Source organism: Brassica napus, chromosome C3 (genome assembly GCF_020379485.1).
Source record: "Brassica napus cultivar Da-Ae chromosome C3, Da-Ae, whole genome shotgun sequence".
Taxonomy (NCBI): Eukaryota; Viridiplantae; Streptophyta; class Magnoliopsida; order Brassicales; family Brassicaceae; genus Brassica; species Brassica napus.
The window spans coordinates 38,320,532-38,341,337 of NC_063446.1; the positions used below are offsets into that span (position 1 = coordinate 38,320,532).

Consider the following 20,806-nt stretch of genomic DNA (forward strand, 5'->3'; position numbering starts at 1 on the left):
ATTAAAATCGCCGACAACTATCCATGGCTTATCTTTAAACATAGTCGAGTCTTGGTGATCCTTCAAATCATTCCATAACTCCCTTCTATCCTCAAAGAAATTAGAGGCATAGACAAAAGAACATAAGAACTCCTCTGTCATGCCATCCAGTAAAACTGAAACAGTTATTAACTGAGAACTCTTAAAACACGGAGTAACACGAACCTCCGGACTCCAAACAACCCATAGTCTACCAAGTCTATGATGCTCATAATTTGATATTGCCGACCAGTGTGGAAAAGCAGAAGAAACAATACGTTGCATCCTCCTTTCTTTTACTCGAGTTTCTATTATACATCCAAATTTAAAGCATTTTTGTTAATCCATTCTCTCACCACAGATTGCTTTTTTTCTTTGTTGAAACCTCAGATGTTCCAATAGAAACCGGACATTAATTATTCTTGCGGGTGGTCTTCTTATTCATAAGACTCTGACCAAGGTCAGTCGTCTTCTGAACAGTAGAGTTTGATAGAATTTTGTGGTCGTCCTTTGAGAGACGAGGCAAGGATCGCCGAGTCAAAGGTCCCACTTCTCTAGCTGGAGCTGCAGTTTTTAGGAGAGACATATTAGATGAATCGGGGATCTCCAACTCCTGAATGTCCTCTGCTTCCACACTAGTTTGAATGTCCTTCTCTGCCTCACTTTGACCTACTATTTCGCCTTCCTCCTCCTCCAAGGCCAGAGCAGCAAATGGCGATTTAGCAAGAAGAGATATTGGACCAAGATTTTGTTCTTCATTCTTTTCCAGTGTTTTCCCAACTTTTGTAGGTGTGATCCATTCATTCTCATTTGGACATGCCTCCTTTTCAGTGCAGATAGTATCAGTAGCCTCACTCACAGCTGTAACTGTTGCATCCCCATCACCTGAGACGGTATCAAACGCTGCATCTATTGCAGCATCCGTTGCAGGTTTCTGAATATCTACTTCCTCCTTAGAAGTCTGAGTTTCCTCTACTTCCTTTATATTATCACTGCTCTGTTCCTCCCTCACTCGTTCAGACACAACAACGGGTTTCCTGAGACAAGCCAAGGACAGATGGCCCCACTTCTCACATGCAGTACACTTAGCCGGTAACCGAGAGTAAGTAAACTCAATAAGCATGTCCTTTCCTTGAAAACTGAAGTTCATGGTTTTCGGCAGTTCCTTCGTCAAGTCAACATTCACGAAAACTTTTGCAACCTCGAGATCCTTGCATTGTGCTGTGTCTGGGTTAAGTCTCACAGGCACACCCACTGGACTCGTCACAAAGCTAAGACCTTTCCAAGAGAACATGTTTAAAGGGACGTTTCGTAAGTGAACCCATAACGGGATGGATTCCTCTGGTTTTTCTTCTTCAACAAACGGCTTCCATTGCGTCATGACGACTGGAACCCCGGCGAGATTCCACATTCCTCGTTTGCTTTGCCTTTTAGTGAGAAGGGGTATAATGTCATCCCACACATTGGTATAATCCATCCTCAAAAGCTTTCTAGTGAGACTCGACCACACCTCCCCCGAGTATTTACACTGAAAAAACAGATGGTTTCTTGTCTCAGGACAGTCCTTGCACAGCGGACACATAACCGCAATGCCACCATTCCATAGCGATATACGATCTCCAGTAGGCAGTCTATCCAGGATTGCGACCCATGTGTGGAAGGAGAACCTTGGAGTGCTGTAGCGAAACCACACACCTTCGAACCAGTCAACTCGTGCCTGCATCCCTCGCAAGAGCTTCCAAGTTTCTTTGGTAGTAGAGCTCGGTTTATAATCATCACCACACTTCCATAGTCTGATATCCTCTTCACTCTGCAACCCTCTGTTTTTAACCTTCAAAATCTCCAGCTCGATGAGATTATAAAGCTCCACTCGGTGTCTTCTTCTCTTGTGCTTTTGGATTACTGTAGCAACTGTATCATGGAGTCGAATACTCATATTCATAGGTCCACCAGCTCCTGTTTTATCCATTAGACATCCTAGTTCTGACCAGTCATCAAACCAGAAAGACGTTGACATGCCATTCTGAACTTTCATCTTCGAAAATACAGCAGCAACTTCTCTGCACTTGAGTAGCTTCTTCCACATCCACGAGCCAAGAGAACTACTATCTTTTACTGTCCATAAAGATCCCTTGCGGATTAGATAACGTCTCACCCATTTCACCCAAAGAGAATTTTTTGAAGATAGGATACGCCATACCAACTTCAAAAAAGAGACCTGGTTTGCTTCCTCAAGAGACCGCAGTCCCAAGCCTCCTTCTTCTTTTGGCCTACAACAATCCTTCCAACTAACTTTTGCTTTATTTGTATTCAGATCAGCTCCCGACCACAGAAACGCTGCGCAGAGACTGTCAATTTCTTGAATACAGTTTCTTGGTAATTTAAATGCTGATATCCAAAAGTTTGTGAGACTGTGATTAACAGATCCAATCAACTGCAGTCTACCGGCAAAAGACAAAAATCTGTCTTTCCAGGAACCAATACGAGCTCTGATCTTCTCAATCAAAGGAGCATAATCTCTTACAGTCATTTGTTTAGTTAACAGCGGCAACCCGAGGTATCTCACTGGTAAGTCACCATGGGCGAAAGCAAAAGTGTCAAGGAGCTCTTGCTTCTCAGTATCTTGAACACCAACGAGAAAGATTGTTGTCTTTTCCATGCTGATATGTAGACCCGACATCTCAGCAAAGTGGTTGAAAATATTTATAATACCTTCAATGGATTGGCGCTTCCCATCAGTAAAGACTAGCAAATCGTCTGCAAAGCTGAGATGTGTAAGCTTAAGTCCTTGGCAGTAAGGATGGTATCCAAATCTCTTTTCTGCAGCACCTTTGTTAAGCATTTTCGACAACACTTGCATACAAATAACAAACAGGTATGGTGACAAAGAACAACCTTGTCTGATTCCCCTTTTGCTATTAAAATATCCGGCAAGCTCTCCATTGACTTGCACCGAGAAAGAGGCCAAAGAAACACATTTTTCAACCCATAAAATAAACTTTTCCGGAATGCCCAGCGCTGCAAGAGTGGATAGCAGAAATGGCCACTGTACTGTGTCAAAAGCCTTTGATATGTCAATCTGAATAGCACTTCTGGCCGAGACAGTGCTCTTATGGTAACTCTTGACTAGTTCTGAAGCAAGTAGTACATTTTCCATGAGGAGGCGATCCTTTACAAAAGCTGATTGGTTTGGCTCAATGAACTTAGGAAGGACCAGTTTCAGTCTGTTCGCCATGAGCTTTGAAATGATCTTATATAGAACATTACAAAAAGAAATTGGCCTGTAGTCTTTCATCATGTTAGATTCCTCCTTCTTTGGTATGAGAGCCAAAATAGTTGAGTTCACTCTTTTTGGTAGAAACCCAGTATCGAAAAAAGCTTTAACAGCCACCACAAAGTCCTTACCAACTATATGCCATGCAGCCTTAAAGAATTCACATGTATATCCATCAGGTCCTGGTGCCTTGTTTCCAGCCATGGAAAATAAGGCCTTTCGGATCTCTTCCTCAGTAACTTCTTTGGACAAAGCATCTCTATCATCCTCATCACACTGAAACTCCAAGAGTTTTTTAATTTCTTCAACATCTGGCCCATGATAATTCTCAACTTCGTGCCCAAGGAAACCATTGAAATAATCGACAGCCTCTTTCTTAATGTCTTCCTGGGTATCAGCAATACTACCATCCTCTCTTTGAATCTCCCGTATAGAATTCTTTACGGCTCGACACTTAGCATAGTTATGGAAAGTTGTATTATTCCCATCCCCTACTTGTAACCAATGCACCTTTGCTTTCTGGCTTAGGACATTTTCCTCAATACTAGACAGTAAATTCCATCTCTCATAGGCCCGTGCCTCCTCATCTAATACCAACAGAGAGGGGTTTGTCAATGCATTTAGCTGGCAAGTCCACAAGGTTTTGTAAGCTTCTTTCGTCTTCTTTGTGATATCACCCACTTGTTTCCTGCTTAGCTCTCTTAAAGATGGTTTGAGCTCCTTTAGCTTCTTTGATAGTCGGTGCAGAGCAGAAGTTGAACTTAATAAAGGGACAGTGGATTCCCAAAACTTCTCAACCAAAGGGAGGAAATCTGGGGATTATGTAGTGACATTAATGAACTTGAAAGGCCGTTTAGGTTTCAGTGTCTCTGATGTGAGCTGTATTCTGCACCGAAGATGGTCAGAACAACCACCAGCTTCGAAGACACAATAAGTTTGAGGGAACTTTGAAATCCAGATGTCATTAACCAAGGTTCTATCCAACTTCCTTTGAATAAGCTCATCCTTTCTCTTGTTACTCTAGGTGAGCTTTGGACCATGAGCTTTCATGTCCAAGAACCGACAGTGGTGTATAGCCTCTTGGAATTCACGCATACCTGTAGTAACCGTCGCGGTACTATGCCCCAAATGCTCATCCAGCTCCAAAATCTCATTAAAATCGCCGACAACTATCCATGGCTTATCTTTAAACATAGTCGAGTCTTGGTGATCCTTCAAATCATTCCATAACTCCCTTCTATCCTCAAAGAAATTAGAGGCATAGACAAAAGAACATAAGAACTCCTCTGTCATGCCATCCAGTAAAACTGAAACAGTTATTAACTGAGAACTCTTAAAACACGGAGTAACACGAACCTCCGGACTCCAAACAACCCATAGTCTACCAAGTCTATGATGCTCATAATTTGATATTGCCGACCAGTGTGAAAAAGCAGAAGAAACAATACGTTGCATCCTCTTTTCTTTTACTCGAGTTTCTATTATACATCCAAATTTCAAAGCATTTTTGTTAATCTATTCTCTCACCACATATTGCTTTTTATCTTTGTTGAAACCTCAGATGTTCCAATAGAAACCCGACATTAATTATTCTTGCGGGTGGTCTTCTTATTCATAAGACTCTGACCAGGGTCAGTCGTCTTCTGAACAGTAGAGTTTGATAGAATTTTGTGCTTGTCCTTTGAGAGACAAGGCAAGGATCGCCGAGTCAAAGGTCCCACTTCTCTAGCTGGAGCTGCAGTTTTTAGGAGAGATATATTAGATGAATCAGGGATCTTCAACTCCTCAATGTCCTCTGCTTCCACACTAGTTTGAATGTCCTTCTCTGCCTCACTTTGACCTACTATTTCGCCTTCCTCCTCCTCCAAGGCCAGAGCTGCAAATGGCGATTTAGCAAGAAGAGATACCGGACTAAGATTTTGTTCTTCATTCTTTTCCAGTGTTTTCCCAACTTTTGTAGGTGTGATTCATTCATTCTCATTTGGACATGCCTCCTTTTCAGTGCAGATAGTATCAGTAGCCTCACTCACAGCTGTAACTGTTGCATCCCCATCACCTGAGACGGTATCAAACGCTGCATCTATTGCAGCATCCGTTGCAGGTTTCTGAATCTCTACTTCTTCCTTAGAAGTCTGAGTTTCCTCTACTTCCTTTATATTATCACTGCTCTGTTCCTCCCTCACTCGTTCAGACACAACAATTGGTTTCCTGAGACAAGCCAAGGACAGATGGCCCCACTTCCCACATGCAGTACACTTAGCCAGTAACCGAGAGTAAGTAAACTCAATAAGTGTTTCCTTTCCTTGAAAACTGAAGTTCATGGTTTTCGGCAGTTCCTTCGTCAAGTCAACATTCACGAAAACTTTTGCAACCTCGAGATCCTTGCATTGTGCTGTGTCTGGGTGAAGTCTCACATGCACACCCACTGGACTCGTCACAAAGCTAAGACCTTTCCAAGAGAACATGTTTAAAGGGACGTTTCGTAAGTGAACCCATAACGGGATGGATTCCTCTGGTTTTTCTTCTTCAACAAACGGCTTCCATTGCGTCACGACGACTAGAACCCCCGGCGAGATTCCACATTACTCGGCGGAAAACCCTGTTTCGCGTAGCTTGGTCTGTGATTCTGAACTTCATTGTTGTTGAGTTCATCTCATACACTTCAATCATCTGAGACTTATCTCCAAGGGTCCAGATTTTGTTAACAATGGCATGGACTTTTCCTATATGTGGTGCCTTGTCTAAGAATTTCCCAATGAGAAAATCTTCCCATAAGGGAGACGGATCCACAAAAACTTCCTCTGGAACCACAACGGAACTGATACCATCTTTCATTGTGATTTCGACATCGTACTATTTTAGAGACTTTTCTTGGCGTTGAGCCACTTTCAAATATGAACGAGATTGCATAGTAGGCCGAACTGGTGATGAAGCCGTAGAGGATTGAGTGTCTCCCACTCCGGGATCGGAAGCGATGGCTAAACCCCCGATAGGAGGCATAGCGGCGGCGCCAAGACGGTGACTTGTTGAGGCGGCAAACAGAAACCCTAATCTCTCTGGCTATCCCCTTCAATAATGCTCTTCTAATTGACCATGATAGCTTATCTGTCCTTAAACACTTCATCTAACGAGAAGTTAAAGATTACTAGTTTGATTTTTCTTATTAACCGAGTTTCCATATAGTGTGCCCACTTGTATGACGGATCACCACTGGCTCAACAAATGATCCTGCGAGAACCTCGCCTTATGTTTTCAGAATTAAAGTCTCTACATGCATGCTCAATTAAGATTTCAAATATTATAGACAAGTGTCAGTGTCTCAAAAGTCAAATTTGGTCCTTTGATAGAAACAGCGAAAGACAATCAAGATGTTGTAGCAGAGAAGCTCTAACGAGGATTTGAAACTATGTTAACATACAGAGAAGCTCTAGTTAGCTTCCATCTTACCCATAACTCTCTCTCAATCTTGGCGACATCAAATCTTAATTAAAAAAAAAACTTGGCATTTGATCAGCAGATCAGTGCATTTAATCGACTCAAAGAACATGCAATCCTGTACGTTGTTCCGGGTAACCTATGAAGTGGAGTGACGGACAACGAACTGGAGATGAGAATGCACTACCGCAGCTTTGGGCTGTCCAAACATCAACCAGGGAATTTTTGCTCATGATATTTATCCCCAAGAACAACATGGATTCTGATTGCTTAAGTACCTCTTCTTGCACTCCAAGAATGGCCGCGGATGGAAGCCCAATAAAATAAAATGGATCAAGAGCACAGCTCCACATTCTCGAAAAAGTCGCATCAAGAATCGATAATCCATGATCCTGATGATATATATATATATGATCAGTACCGGAAAGCATACAAGAAAACCCCATGAAAAACTAAGAAGATCATCAAAAGGTTCATTCGTTATCATAGCCCTTTGGACCTTCTCCTCTATCCTTCTCGGGTTTAAGAAGTGCTTTGATTTGGACCAATATTGCTGGAGTTTGTTGCTGAATTGTTTTTCATTGCTTCTTAGCCTTCTTTGATGGACAAGCATTGAATTTGTGATGCTTAGGGTTCTTTTTAAACTTTTTTGCGGCTCTAAGCATCGGTTTGGCTCTCGAGCAAACTGGATTACAGGCTCAAACTTGTAATCAAACCATCATTATTGACTTAATGACATTTAGAATTTAGTAAGAAAAAAAACAATAAAAAAAAGAATCCAAGCAAATAAGCTTGTTTTTAGTTAAAATAAAAATAATCCAAAGCATTCTTCAAAATTCATATGTTCTCTGAAACCGTGTACAGACACAACCAAATCTAGTTATTTGCACACCCAAATTATATACTAATCTCTCTGTTTCCCATGAGCTATGCTATTTTCCATGCAAGATGACTTCTAACCAGGCCGAAAAGCCCTTTCTCAGATGGGCTACATTCCCCTTCTCTGGGCTATTGCTGGTCCAACATTTTTATTGATTAATAATTTGTTACTATGATTTTATACCTTAATAAGAGGATATACCTTTTTTTCATGTGTCCATCTATTATGCATTTTATCTTATCTTATGCCTACCGGGAGAATAAACTTTCAATCTTTTTCTAACAGAGTTTTGCACAAAGATACATGTTATAGTCAAATCACGAAAATATAGAAACTTTCATATTCGGTTAACATCTTTTCTAAATCTACATTAAATCTACTCTAAATCTTTTATAGTACCTTCTCTCCCATGATTTTTTCCTCATTTTTTTATACGAACTTAAATTAATTACGAAATATTAAGACTAATTAGGTTAATTGAAGAGTATAATGATATTAAACGGAAATATAAATCATAGTTACCTAATAATTTTCTACAAGTCCTATCGAGACAAATCTAAGTTAAATCTAAATTAATAGTGTTTTTCTCCAATTTTCTCAATAATACCTATTCAGAGGATATTCACTCCGTTTATAAGTTTTTGATAATTCAAAGTTCCCGTTTAAAAAGGTGTTCTAATAAGTTGTATTTTTGACTAAATTTCTTTTTTGACTGAAAGGTGTTCTAAGTTGTAAGATGGGAGTGATTTGCAATGATCTAATAAAGAATTTATTATGATTTTAGTTTTTTTTTTTTACTTTAAAATATCATTATATTACTCAAGTTTGAGGGGTAACCAGACCAGAATAGAACAACTGATAAAATGTAACTCCCCGCAATAAAACAACTGATAAAATGTAACTTCTTATGGAAGGATCTAGCAGTCTTATCTAAAAAATCTGAAAACTGATTGCGCGCTCGTGGAACATGAATGATGTTGAAATCAAGGAAGCATATCTGTAGAGTCTCTATCCTCTTCAATTCCGCCGCAAAGCTTGGCCAAGCATGAGGCTCCCTTATCATTGCAATCAACTCCTTACATTATGTCCCAAAACTCTGGCATGTTGAATGTTGGAGCATATTCTCCATTGCCCACCTCATTGCTTCTACTTCCGAATGCAAGGCTGATTCGCGTCGAGTGAAATTTCTTGTCCCCATAAATTGAATGTTCCCACCACCGTTCAACCAAATCCATCCACATCCACTAAAATGAGCAGAGACCGTCTAAGATCCATCTAACAAGCAAATATTACTCAAGCTTATAACTTGGGGTTCCTCAGTATGTTTAACTTGTACCACTGGTTGTACCACCTCGTTCGCATCAAACTAAACTTGGCATTCACTCTCTGCATATCGAACTAGCTTCAAAGGATCTCTGTCAATCTCCCTAAAAAGTTTGTTATTCCTAGCCTTTTAGATATACCATATTATCCAGGGATAAAGATCCATGTCGCTTGATAATACTGTTTTTCATCCAGAACAGGTAATCCATATTTATTATGATTTTAGTTTAAAAATATAATTTCATTTAAAATCACGAAGTTTGGGGTTCTAGAATATTACTCCCCTATATTTTCTTTTAAATGATGTTTAGCAATTTTTCACACAAATTTAGGAGATTAAGACAATACCTAATCTAACCTTTTTATATACCTAATCTAACCTTTTTTATATACAACCCATTATTACGACATATCATAACACAAGGGTAAATGAAGTCAACTTTAGTTATTATTTGCCTAAATTTTATGAAACGACTAATATTTTGGAACAAAACCAAAATGCTAAAACGTCAATTATAAAAAAACAGAAGGAGTATATTATTATGAATCAATTTTTAATGGGACACCAGAATAGTACTCTCCAACTGAGAGATACAGAAACAAAATAACGGGTTATACATTAATCATTTTTTTAACTAAAAAACTATACCAAAATACTTTAAAATCAATAAGAATCTCATAAAAATCTCACTTTGTAGTTTCTATAATAATAGTAAACTAGATCTCAGAAACGGATTTTTGTTTTCATTTATTTTTATATAAACGTTTTGTTTTCAATTCTAAATTGGTATATATTATAATATATATGTGTTTATCAATTTTTAAAGCATAATAAGTTTACGGTATATTTTTTCATTGAATAGATTGTTTCAAACTTTCAAATGTATTTGTATCTTCTTCTATATATATTTTTCGGATTATTATTTCATTATTAAACTCGTAACTATATATATAAAGATTAGTAAAATATTATTTTATTGTCATATTCAATGATATTGTAACATTTCACAAATTTAGAAAGTTTTTTAAAAATTAAACTTTTCACTTCATAGATTTATATTATCGAGTAAATAATTAAACATTTAGTTTTTGTTTAATTTTTAAAATAAACTATATAATTTAAAAAAAATTCATTGGTTTAAGGTAATAAAGATTAATCATTGTTAGATAATATAATTTTTGTTATTTAAAAAAATCTATATAATTTTAAAAGTTAACATCGTCAAATATTTAAATAATTAACATATGGAGGTACGATATTACAAAATTATATTATATCTATTTAATTTATATTATCTATAAATCCAATTGATCATCTATTGTTTAAATCCAATTATTGATAGTCCAATAAAAATTTTTGGTAGACCCAAAATTTAAATGATAAGATTATAGATTAAATGTAACATGATTTTATAGAAATAAGTCCATTAGGTCTTTTTAAAAAAAATCACATATGAATCAATGTTGTGAATTCTGTTTTAATATATAAGATTTTATTAAGTAATTTTATAATAATAGATATATTGAATATAACATACTTATTATTTTAGTATAAATCAATTCAAATTCTTAATTGAGTACCGTAAATCAATTTTTATAACAAGTAATTGTTTAAGCTGTACTATTATTGACTGTGACAATCTAAAAAACATGGACCTCCTCACGGGACAGAAAGCTAAACTGGTAAACGAACTAATCACGAGGACAAAAGCATCAGAGTATTCACATCCACGCATTTTAAGTGAGATATATATCCCACACATTTATGACCATTCCCATAACACTCGTCGGTCATACACTTACCAATGATTCCACGTACAGAAAATAACAAGCCCTTTTTGTGTCAGTTACGCGGTAACTTCCACCAAATACATTGTATAGTCATTGTTTTCGGTCTGCATCCATATTTCAGGACTCGCCAAACGTTATGGTTAATTTATTAATATACACTGAGCAAACAAATCTTCGAACTACTCAGCAGGTTGTATCTAATAACGAGTTCTCTGATGTCGCTAGTTCAATTTATAGAAATGTACTAGGTGACCATAAAACCCCATTAAAACCTTGAATTTGAATAAGGACACCGGAAAAAGAGAGTTATTAACATGTTCTAATCCGGTCCAAATAGATATTCAGATGTCTTGATGTATTTTTCTAACACTAGACTGGATGATGTAAAGTGAAAAAGGCAGCTAGCAAAACCCAACTGTTACAAATTACAGTATTAATTAAAAAAACAATACAGTTGTACTTTTTTGTTTTCGATGTCCATGAATGACAGCGGTTGAAACAGTCAAACAACAAATAAATATATAGAAATAGAAACAATCTGAACAAATAAAAAGTAACTTGGTTTGTTGGTAGGCTAGTTGGTACAACAACTGTAGAATTGAAATTTAAATAATTTTGGCTGCAGTTTTCTTTTGACTAAAGACTATAATTTTGGCTGTAGTTATAAAGTTAGCATGTAGTTTACTGGAAAATGTAAAATTTGGCTGGGAATAATTACAATCATTATACTAGGAGAGGAATGGATTTTATAGTATTATCTTAGGTATTTGTCAATCAGACACATACCTATCATTGGGTAAGCAATGAGATCACAATGGACTCTGACGCATGTGGGAATAAAACGACGTTACCCAATACTAGATACAAACCATATAGTATTACCACGTGCCTCGCACATGTTGTAGCTCCTTACATGGAACTTGATCTGCCCCCTTGATCTTGTAGTTTTAAATCACACACTATCAATTTATCATAATAATTTATTCGATGCAAATCTGAGCCTATCCAAAGCTTAAGATTACTATACATTTGATAAACTACAATACAATAAATTATTGACCATAGTCTTAGCAAGATTGCAATCGCTAAATATTTGTATTAAACATAGTTCAAATTCTTTTTTTTTTCTAAAACATAGTTCAAATTCTTTTGAATTAATTTTATACTTATAAAATAAGCGGCAGAGCGTGGCAAAGATAAAAATAAAGAAGTAAGCTATAATTGAGCAAGTATCGTGTACATGTTTTTCTGCATATTTGGCAAAGTCAACATTTGGAATCCGTTATGATGGAATGACACAACTATTTTTACATTCATCGAGTTTAAAATCAAATTAAATATTTAAAATTTTAGTACTCCATCCGTTTCAATATAAATGATGTTTTAGAAAGTTTGTTTTGTTTCAATTTACATGAAGTTTTGAGATTTTAAGGAAGTTTTGAGATTTTAAGGTTAATTTTAACTTTATTGGAAACTGTTCAACCAATTAGATTTTACAGTTTTTTTTATAATTGGTTAGCTGATTTTAAAATTATATCTTTAAAATATTTTTCTAGGGAAATATATTTTTCTTAATTTTTGTGCACTATTACAAAACATACGAAAGGGAGTATCAAATTAAATATTTGGAATTTTAATATTAATTAAGTATTTTGGAATTTTAAATTAGACAGTAGAAGAAGACCAATCGTTTTATAAGTATATACATTGGAAAAGCCAATTCAGACACTACTTATCTTTCTAGTCGTCACCTTTCTTTTCTCTCCTTTCTTTTTCTATTTATACAATCTTCCAAAAACAAAGAAAAAGTAAAGAGAAGAGAGGGAAGGAAATATAAGAGTATAACGATGAGAGGAAAAGGAGGAGATCCAGAGTCGAGGATTCCGTTGTTGAAGAGCCATGAAACGGCGGTGGAAGACGGTGGAGGATTGAAGAGAAGAGTTTGGGTTGAGACAAAGAAGCTATGGCAAATCGTTGGTCCTGCGATATTCACTCGTATTACGACATATTCTATGCTTGTAATAACTCAAGCCTTCGCTGGTCATCTCGGGGATCTCGAACTCGCCGCTATATCAATCGTTAATAACGTCGTCGTCGGCTTCAACTTCGGCCTCTTGGTACGTTTTCATTTTTTGCTCATTCGTTTAATTTAAGATGAGGATACATAATATGAACATGGTGCAGCTTGGAATGGCGAGTGCGTTGGAAACGTTGTGTGGACAAGCGTTTGGAGCAAAGAAATATCACATGTTGGGAGTTTATATGCAACGTTCTTGGATTGTTCTCTTCTTTTGTTGTATTTTGTTATTACCGACTTATCTTTTCACAACTCCGGTTCTCAAATTTCTCGGTCAGCCAGATGATATCGCTGAGCTTTCTGGTGTCGTCTCCGTTTGGGTCATCCCTCTTCATTTCGCTTTCGCTTTGTCTTTCCCACTTCAACGTTTCCTCCAGTGCCAGCTCAAAAACCAGGTACGTAATATCGATATTGTTTTATACACAAATATTTCTTTGGGATTTTTATTTTTTCTGGCAGAAATACTAGTCATGTTTTTGAATTCTCTACGCAACATTCAGCTCAGATACCTTATATACACGTACGTGTGTGTGTGTTTAAAATACTAAAAAGACATTTACATTGCAATAAAGAAAGTACCTATGTATGCTTTTACAAGTTTATCACAAAAGAATGTTTAGTACAAAGGCAATAAGCAACTATAGTTATTTATAATAGTCTTTCTTGGATGACAGAGTCTTCGTTTTTTTGTGGGTCTATTTAGGTGACTGCGATTGCGTCTGCGATTGCATTGGTCGTTCACTTTTTAGTGTGCTGGTTGTTCGTTGATGGACTTAAACTCGGAGTCGTGGGAACTATGGCTACGGTTAGTATCTCTTGGTGGGTCAACGTTCTTATTACTTTAGGTTACTCCGTGTGTGGCGGCTGTCCACTCACTTGGACCGGCTTCTCCTCCGAAGCCTTCACCGGGCTTTGGGAGTTTCTCAAACTCTCTGCTTCTTCCGGCGTCATGCTTTGGTACCTATAAATATATCAATTTTGTGGCTTTTTACAATGAGCCCGACATAGTTTCTAACGGTAGATATATGTTTTTGGACAGTTTGGAGAATTGGTATTATCGAATTTTGATAATAATGACTGGAAATCTTGAGAATGCTCGAATAGCTGTTGACTCTTTATCTATTTGGTAAGTCGTCGTTTCTTTACCTCAGACGTTTTTTTGTTTTGTTTATATTTAAGTTGTTTTTCATACTATAATAATAGAAGAAAAAGCCATATCAATCATATAATCTTATCGCATCGTTTTGCACGTCTACTTTTGGTTGTTGCTGAAAGGTCATTAACTTATAATTGACTTATTTAATTCTTTCTAAACAACGGTATATTTTTATTTTTTAATTCCTTTATTTTATGTATGATTAACTTGTGAAACAAAACTTTTGGCAGCATGTCGATAAATGGGTGGGAGATGATGATTCCCATCGCTTTCTTCGCCGGAACCGGGTAAATAAGCCTTTCTTCTCTACTTGCTAACTTCTATACCGACTTACGAATATGGTCTAACTAGATCTGGTCGGTTTAACCCACTTTTATAATGGCATGCAAAGTAAAGCATCTGGCTGTTACATCGGGCCCGTGAAATTATAAGGTGGTAATGGAATTATTAAATAACATGTAGGGTTCGTGAAAAACGTGCTTCTCTTCTTTCTCAACTACATCTGAAAAGGATTTTACAAAAATGCGTTTGATTAAATGGTATTTAGTATAAGCTATGAATCTTAAATGCGTTTCTGCTTTCTGGTTCGCAGTTAATGTACATTTTGGCAAGTATACGATTTTACTGTTAGTTAGGTTATTCATGATCTCATCAACATGATTCGCAAGAAAACATCAAACACCTTCCTCTCTTTTGTTTTCAAGCCATTATTCTCAAAACATTACACTACACATCTTCTAATACAAGGAAGGAATAGGATACTTTTTGCATAGAACATTATTATTTTCTGAAAAATATGAAATTCAAACCTAATATTGGCATTTTGGGATACATCCTTCTGGCTTCTTCTACCTTCTTCCGTAGTTTGTTTGATTCTTTTTGCCAACTTGTCGTTTTGTATGAGTAAGACAGTACGAGGACACAAATTATAATTTTTTATCCTTCCTATATGTTACCTGATCTATAGCTTCTCGTTGTTCACTTGTTTTTTATTTGTGTGGGGGCAGATTCAAGTATACTATTAAGTAGGCCATAGGACTAGCTAGCCTGACAATTACATTACATGTATTGTAGGAAATAACTGTCGTTACACTTTTAAATAGAAACCTGATTGAATAAAGGTTATAGAAAAACAATCATCTACATTTGGCTGATGATACATCAACGATTGCAGTGTACGTGTGGCAAACGAACTAGGAGCAGGCAACGGGAGAGGAGCAAGGTTTGCGACGATTGTATCAGTGACACAGTCTTTAATCATCGGATTGTTTTTCTGGGTGATCATAACGTTTTTCCATAACCAAATCGCTTGGATCTTTTCTTCAAGTGAAGAAGTCTTAATGGCCGTTAATAAACTCTCAATTCTGTTAGCTTTCACAGTTCTTCTCAACAGCGTCCAACCGGTTCTTTCCGGTACGTCACAAAATTATTTTATTTCATATTCGAAGTCAATGCTTTTTATGTTGACTTTTCATTTTCGATTAGGTGTTGCGGTTGGATCGGGGTGGCAATCATACGTGGCTTATATAAACTTGGGATGTTATTACTGCATCGGAGTTCCATTTGGGTTTGTAATGGGCTGGGTTTTTAACTTTGGTGTCATGGTAATTACATTTCTTCTTCACCCTTATATTAATTTACTTCATTTATATAGATTTATTTAGGTCACTAAATATTTTGTTTCAAACTAACAGTGTGATGTTTTGTTTTTCTATAGGGTATTTGGGCTGGTATGATTTTTGGAGGAACCGCAGTCCAGACAATGATCTTAGCTTTTATCACGATGAGATGTGATTGGGAAAAGGAGGTAAATTTAAAATCTTGTATATAGTTTTATGCTCGTCTCTCGTTCATTAGAGGAATTCAATTTTTTGATAACGTTTTCAAATTTAAATTTGCAGGCGCAAAAGGCAAATACGCGTGTTAACAAATGGTCCAACATAATCAAATGAAGTTTCACTCAATAAATTTTCGACTTGGTTGTGTATCTTAAATTTTGAAAATCATGTTATCAAAATGTACCTAGAGACCGTTTCAACTATTAAGTTGCTCTCTGCAGTTACTACAAAAATACTCATTCTGTTCTTAATTGTAGCTTGTTATAAAGAACTAGAGGCCGAGCCCCGCGCAAACGCGGGGTTATTTGTGTATGCTATTGTTGTTCAGTTTTACTTAGTGTTAGTGTTGTTAGTTATGTTGTTCTTACACTTGTGTTGGTGCGTGCAGTTATTTGGCAAAGCAGAGGGTCGGAGGTGGTGGAATTAGTAGGGAGGCAGCTGTTTGTTGTTGATTACGTGTAGGACGCTTTGTGAACGAAGACCAGTTGATACATATATATTTTTGTATTTAGTTGTCAGCATCCCAATTCCCACCGAGGACGCTTTGTGAACGAAGACCAGTTGATACTCTTTTGGAGTTTTTGTTTTGTTTGGTGGCTATTGGATTTTAGTTGGTTTCTTTGTTGCATTGTTTAACGTCGATGCCATGTAACTATCTGAACATGTTCTCATGCATGAAGCAAAAGACATGCTTATTTTCACGAAATGCAAAGACCCATCAACGTTCCCCTTTATTTAAAAACCAAGTAACCCTTCTCCTGATGGGAGATAGTTTGCAGATAATTAAAGACAACCAAAGTTGAAAGTAGGAAAAAACATACGAAAATGGTTATTTCATTGACACATAAGCTAAGTGGGGATGACGGTTTGATGGACTTGAAACAATCACTCACGTGCCTCTTTTCTTCGTTTTCAAAGCTTGTCATTGCTTCATCAACTTCTTCGGCTCTCTTGGGCACATGAACCGTGTAGCTAACAGTTGCTGCTGGTAGTATAGATTGGGAATCCACGTCTGGAGTTTTGTTGCTGCTGGCAGTCTGAAACACAGTTGTACGTGTGTGTTATATTAGATGATGTTATTATGTTAGATATATGCATGAAAGTACTATATTCAGCAGAAATTGTTTAGCATCAACATGTTTCTTGAGAAAAAATAGATGACTATCCCTAAATATTTTTTGGACTGAACGTGGTGACCACCATCACAAACTGGGTTATATCATCTGAGTTCATAAGACCCCTAAAGGGGGCGCATCATCGTCAGTCACACAAAGCAAGTACACGACCACCGTATTGGTGTATGAGATTATATAAGTTTTCTTAAAGCAGGAGCAAATGGATAAAAACATGAGAACTATATGAAAGCGGGCTTGGATCAATGAGAATAAAACATACCATAAGCCGAGTCGTTGTTGAGGCGTTTTTGAGGTCAGTGCCTAGCAGAAAATGTTTTTGGCCGGCCAACAACATCTGAAAGTTAACAAATGGAATTAAGAATCAGTAGCTAATAGATGTCAAAAAAAAAAAATCAGTAGCTAATATGAATGTACGGCGTTGGAGAAATTTGACTGTGATATATAAAACTATACCGGGGGTTCTAAGTTTGTGTTTGCAAGAGCCTGGAGATGATCAAACCTCTGTCCATCTTCCAACTTCAAACCTATCATCTACGATCGTTGTCGTCCGTAAAGATTGTCTGTAAGAAGAGTTAAATACGTAGACCAATAGTTTTAGTTTTTATGAAATATGGAAGGAAGAAATCATTCATGTTAGAGTGAAGATGACGGTACCTTTTCTTCTAGCAAAAGGAGGGTGATTCCCATAAATTCACCATTTTTATTGATGTTACGGGATCCCAGTAGCTGAGGAGACGGCCAACAACAAACTTGGGAAGACCAACAAAGGCAGAGAGCGTTGAAGGTGGTGGGGAGGACGGCAATAGCATCAGAGACAGACATGCTCAACAATTGAAAAAAACAGTGCTAGTAGATATGAGAGGTTGGACTCCTGGATCTAGCCTGACCTATATATAGCGAAGCCGTTCGTATCAGTTATGAGACGCTAGCGTTTTTGATGGTGTGCGTAAAGAGGGGGAGATGAAGAGATAGAGGGAGACTAAGAGTTCCATGGATTTGATTGGAGAAGTTTAGACAGTAGCGTCTGTGTATTGGAGGGGAGGCGCAGGATTGGGAAAACCATAGGTCTCAGTCGAAGACGAAGAGCTGACGACTTGCAGGCTTTTAGGGCCAGTTTTATGGTTTATTAAGATAGGCTTAGACTTCAAATGTATAAGCTGATGTAATAGATTGGCTAGCGAGTTTAAAAAATAAGCCCACAAATCAATCATCAAATAATAGAAAACGTAATTTGTAAATCATTTTATTTATTTGTGGAACATTATTAAACCGACCTTCATAAATATATATTAGTTTCGGCCATCAATGTACAAAGTATCATTTAGTCTAGTGGTATAAATGTTGGTGTTTATATGTCAATATCCCGGGTTCGAACCATGGGTTTGACATTTTTTCACTTTTTTTTAAGGTAGGGCCCACAAAAAGCTGACGTGGCGCGCTGAGGAGCCTTGAAACTGGCTCATTATAATGTTGATTTTGATATTCCAATATATAAGATATTTTCATTTTTCTAAATAATTTTTATTTTATTAAAACTGGTATAACTAATCATATTTAATTTAAAAAAATATTAAATCCGGATCAATTAAAGATACAAATCTAACCCCCGGATGGAATGTGTAGCTCACAACAAGCCTTTTCTCGGGTATTCATATGGAACGGACGTATCCGCAGCGTGGTGAGCAGAACAATGTGACTTAATTTCTGCAGCATGAGGATCGAACCCGAAATGTATTTGCATCCAAGCCCGCTCACTGCCGCTGGACCACAAGACATGTTCATATTTAATATTTTATTTTATAATTTGCTGAATACTTTTAATTTATAAGTTTAATGATATTTTCTAAACAAAAAAACAATTTTCTTAGCATATGTTTTTTATCTAAACATTTTATATTTAGGAACAGAAGGAGTATCATTTTATTTCTTTCTTTCGACCCTTGTTCATTCATGTCTTACACTTGTGTCACTAGTGATCCCACGTATTAGAAGAGTAAAAAACCACGTTTTTATTGATTTCTATCCAACTTCTGTATGATATTACGAATTTATTGTGTTCTGATTGCATTAATGTTTACGTTAGTTGAGCCAGTATTTCTTTTCCACGATTTATTTATGTATATTATCTGTAATTGGACCCAACAAGTTGTTTGAGCTATTTAATAACAGGCTAACTCATCTACTCCGTCCGTTCCATAAATATAGACTTTTTAATATTTTCACACATATTAAGAAAACATATTAAACTACCATAATAAATGTATCGTTTTCTATAATTGTTAATTTTCAATAACTTTTAATCAATAATAGTTCAATAAAGTCAATTAATTTTCTTAAATTTTACAATTTTTTTATAGAAACACAAAAAATACATCTTTTTGAAACAATTTGTTTTCTAAAAAATCAATCATTAAAGAACTGAAGGAATAATATATAAATTATATTGGTACTATCTTTATGTTTGTACCCGAATTTAGTTAATCCACATTGTTAAAACAAAAAAAACTACTCCTAATCTAATCTATTACTAGATTTTGATCCGCGCTTTCGAAGCGCGGTTCATTTTCCTTTGTTTTTGTCAATTGACAAATATTTAGTAAATGACATATTTCATATATTTGTGTTTTATTTTATAAAATACTTAAACTGTTTATCTTTCTTTATCGTGTTTCATTTTAAATGACTATTTATGTTTAAAAAATTAAACTTTATTTTTTTAATGAATTAAGTTGGTATAACTCTGATAAATTAATTTTATTATGTGGTTAATATTTTTAATGAAAATATTTATATACTTTTAATAAAGATTTATACTTTTCAATGAAAAAATCATTTTTTTATGAATGCTTAAATTATATTAAGAAAAAAAAAATTAAGAATGGTTAAAAAAAATTATTTGAACTTGGACTCAATGGCCCAAAGGAAAAAAAAATGTGAGAATTGGATCTGATTTCTTAATCGGCCCAAATGGCCCAAAAGAGATCTGATGTGGACTATTGGCTGGATCCGAAAAAAATGGCCCAATATAGATGTGTTATTAATATTACTTGATTGCCCTTAATGAAACATGCAATGTTAGTAAAAAAAAAGGGCAGGCTAAGGTAAAAAAGACAATAGGATCCTGCTTTAATAGTATAGATACAATGATTCATCCGTCTAGTAGGCAAATCAGATTTAAATGACGCAATCTTCTTAAAATAATTTTTTTTAAATTAATCTAAGCCTAATTAATAATTTCAAATAAAGTGCATAACTACCGCCTAAAGATTTTGCTATATTACAATATATTCTAACTATAATGTAAAGTTTTTCAAGCATATCAATTATTTTCAATATTTTAAAAGATATTTAATATTTTAACAAAAGAATTCAATTAATCACAAAATATTATATAACACAAATGGTTTGAGAAAAAAATTGTATAGGAAGTTGCAAAACATCTTATAAACAAAACATCTTAATATTATGGGACAGAGAAAATACATAGTAAGCAACATTGTTTCGAGTTATAAGTTTACAAAAAAACTTATAAGCTTACAAATATAATTATTATTAAAAGTGATACAAAAATGTTATAAACTCCCAACATGCAATATTGTTGTAAAATATGTGCATATTTTTTTAAAAAAAATATGCATATTCAATACTATCAAACAAGTGTTACGTAGCCTGCGTTAACACTCCACTAGAAATAAAAATTAGCTTTATCTGCTGTCGCATATAGTGAAATTTATCATGATGGCAGACTTTTTTGTCTTCATTCTTTTGGTTGAACTCAAGTTTGTTTAATCTTATTTCTGGTTACGTTCCTTTTTTTTTTGTTCAAAGGTTACGTTCCTTGATAAAAATCTTTTGCCTCTAAATAAAAAATGTATTTT

At 35.7% G+C, this 20,806-nt stretch overlaps 2 protein-coding genes across 4 annotated transcripts; one reads left to right on the forward strand and one right to left on the reverse strand.

The window, feature by feature from the left end:
* Window positions 1-430: 430 nt before the first annotated feature.
* LOC125583066 lies at window positions 431-5,678 on the reverse strand. The gene has a single exon (XM_048749611.1). The coding sequence runs from the start codon at window positions 3,494-3,496 to the stop codon at window positions 431-433; it is 3,066 nt and encodes a 1,021-aa protein (XP_048605568.1). The 5' UTR covers window positions 3,497-5,678.
* Window positions 5,679-12,447: 6,769 nt separating this feature from the next.
* LOC106406149 (protein DETOXIFICATION 27) lies at window positions 12,448-16,526 on the forward strand. 3 transcript variants are annotated; one of them, XM_013846752.3, is made up of 10 exons: window positions 12,448-12,838; window positions 12,906-13,193; window positions 13,502-13,755; window positions 13,838-13,924; window positions 14,185-14,241; window positions 15,129-15,367; window positions 15,440-15,558; window positions 15,672-15,761; window positions 15,856-15,887; window positions 16,181-16,526. In XM_013846752.3, exons 1-10 carry the CDS (start codon window positions 12,569-12,571, stop codon window positions 16,242-16,244), a joined length of 1,500 nt encoding a protein of 499 aa, XP_013702206.2. In that variant the 5' UTR covers window positions 12,448-12,568; the 3' UTR covers window positions 16,245-16,526. The 3 variants fall into 3 exon arrangements, 2 of the variants coding, with proteins under 2 accessions (XP_013702206.2, XP_013702207.2); XR_002660095.2 differs by having other exon boundaries at window positions 12,449-12,838; window positions 15,856-16,101; XM_013846753.3 differs by having other exon boundaries at window positions 12,449-12,838; window positions 15,856-15,933.
* The last annotated feature ends 4,280 nt before the right edge of the window (window positions 16,527-20,806 follow it).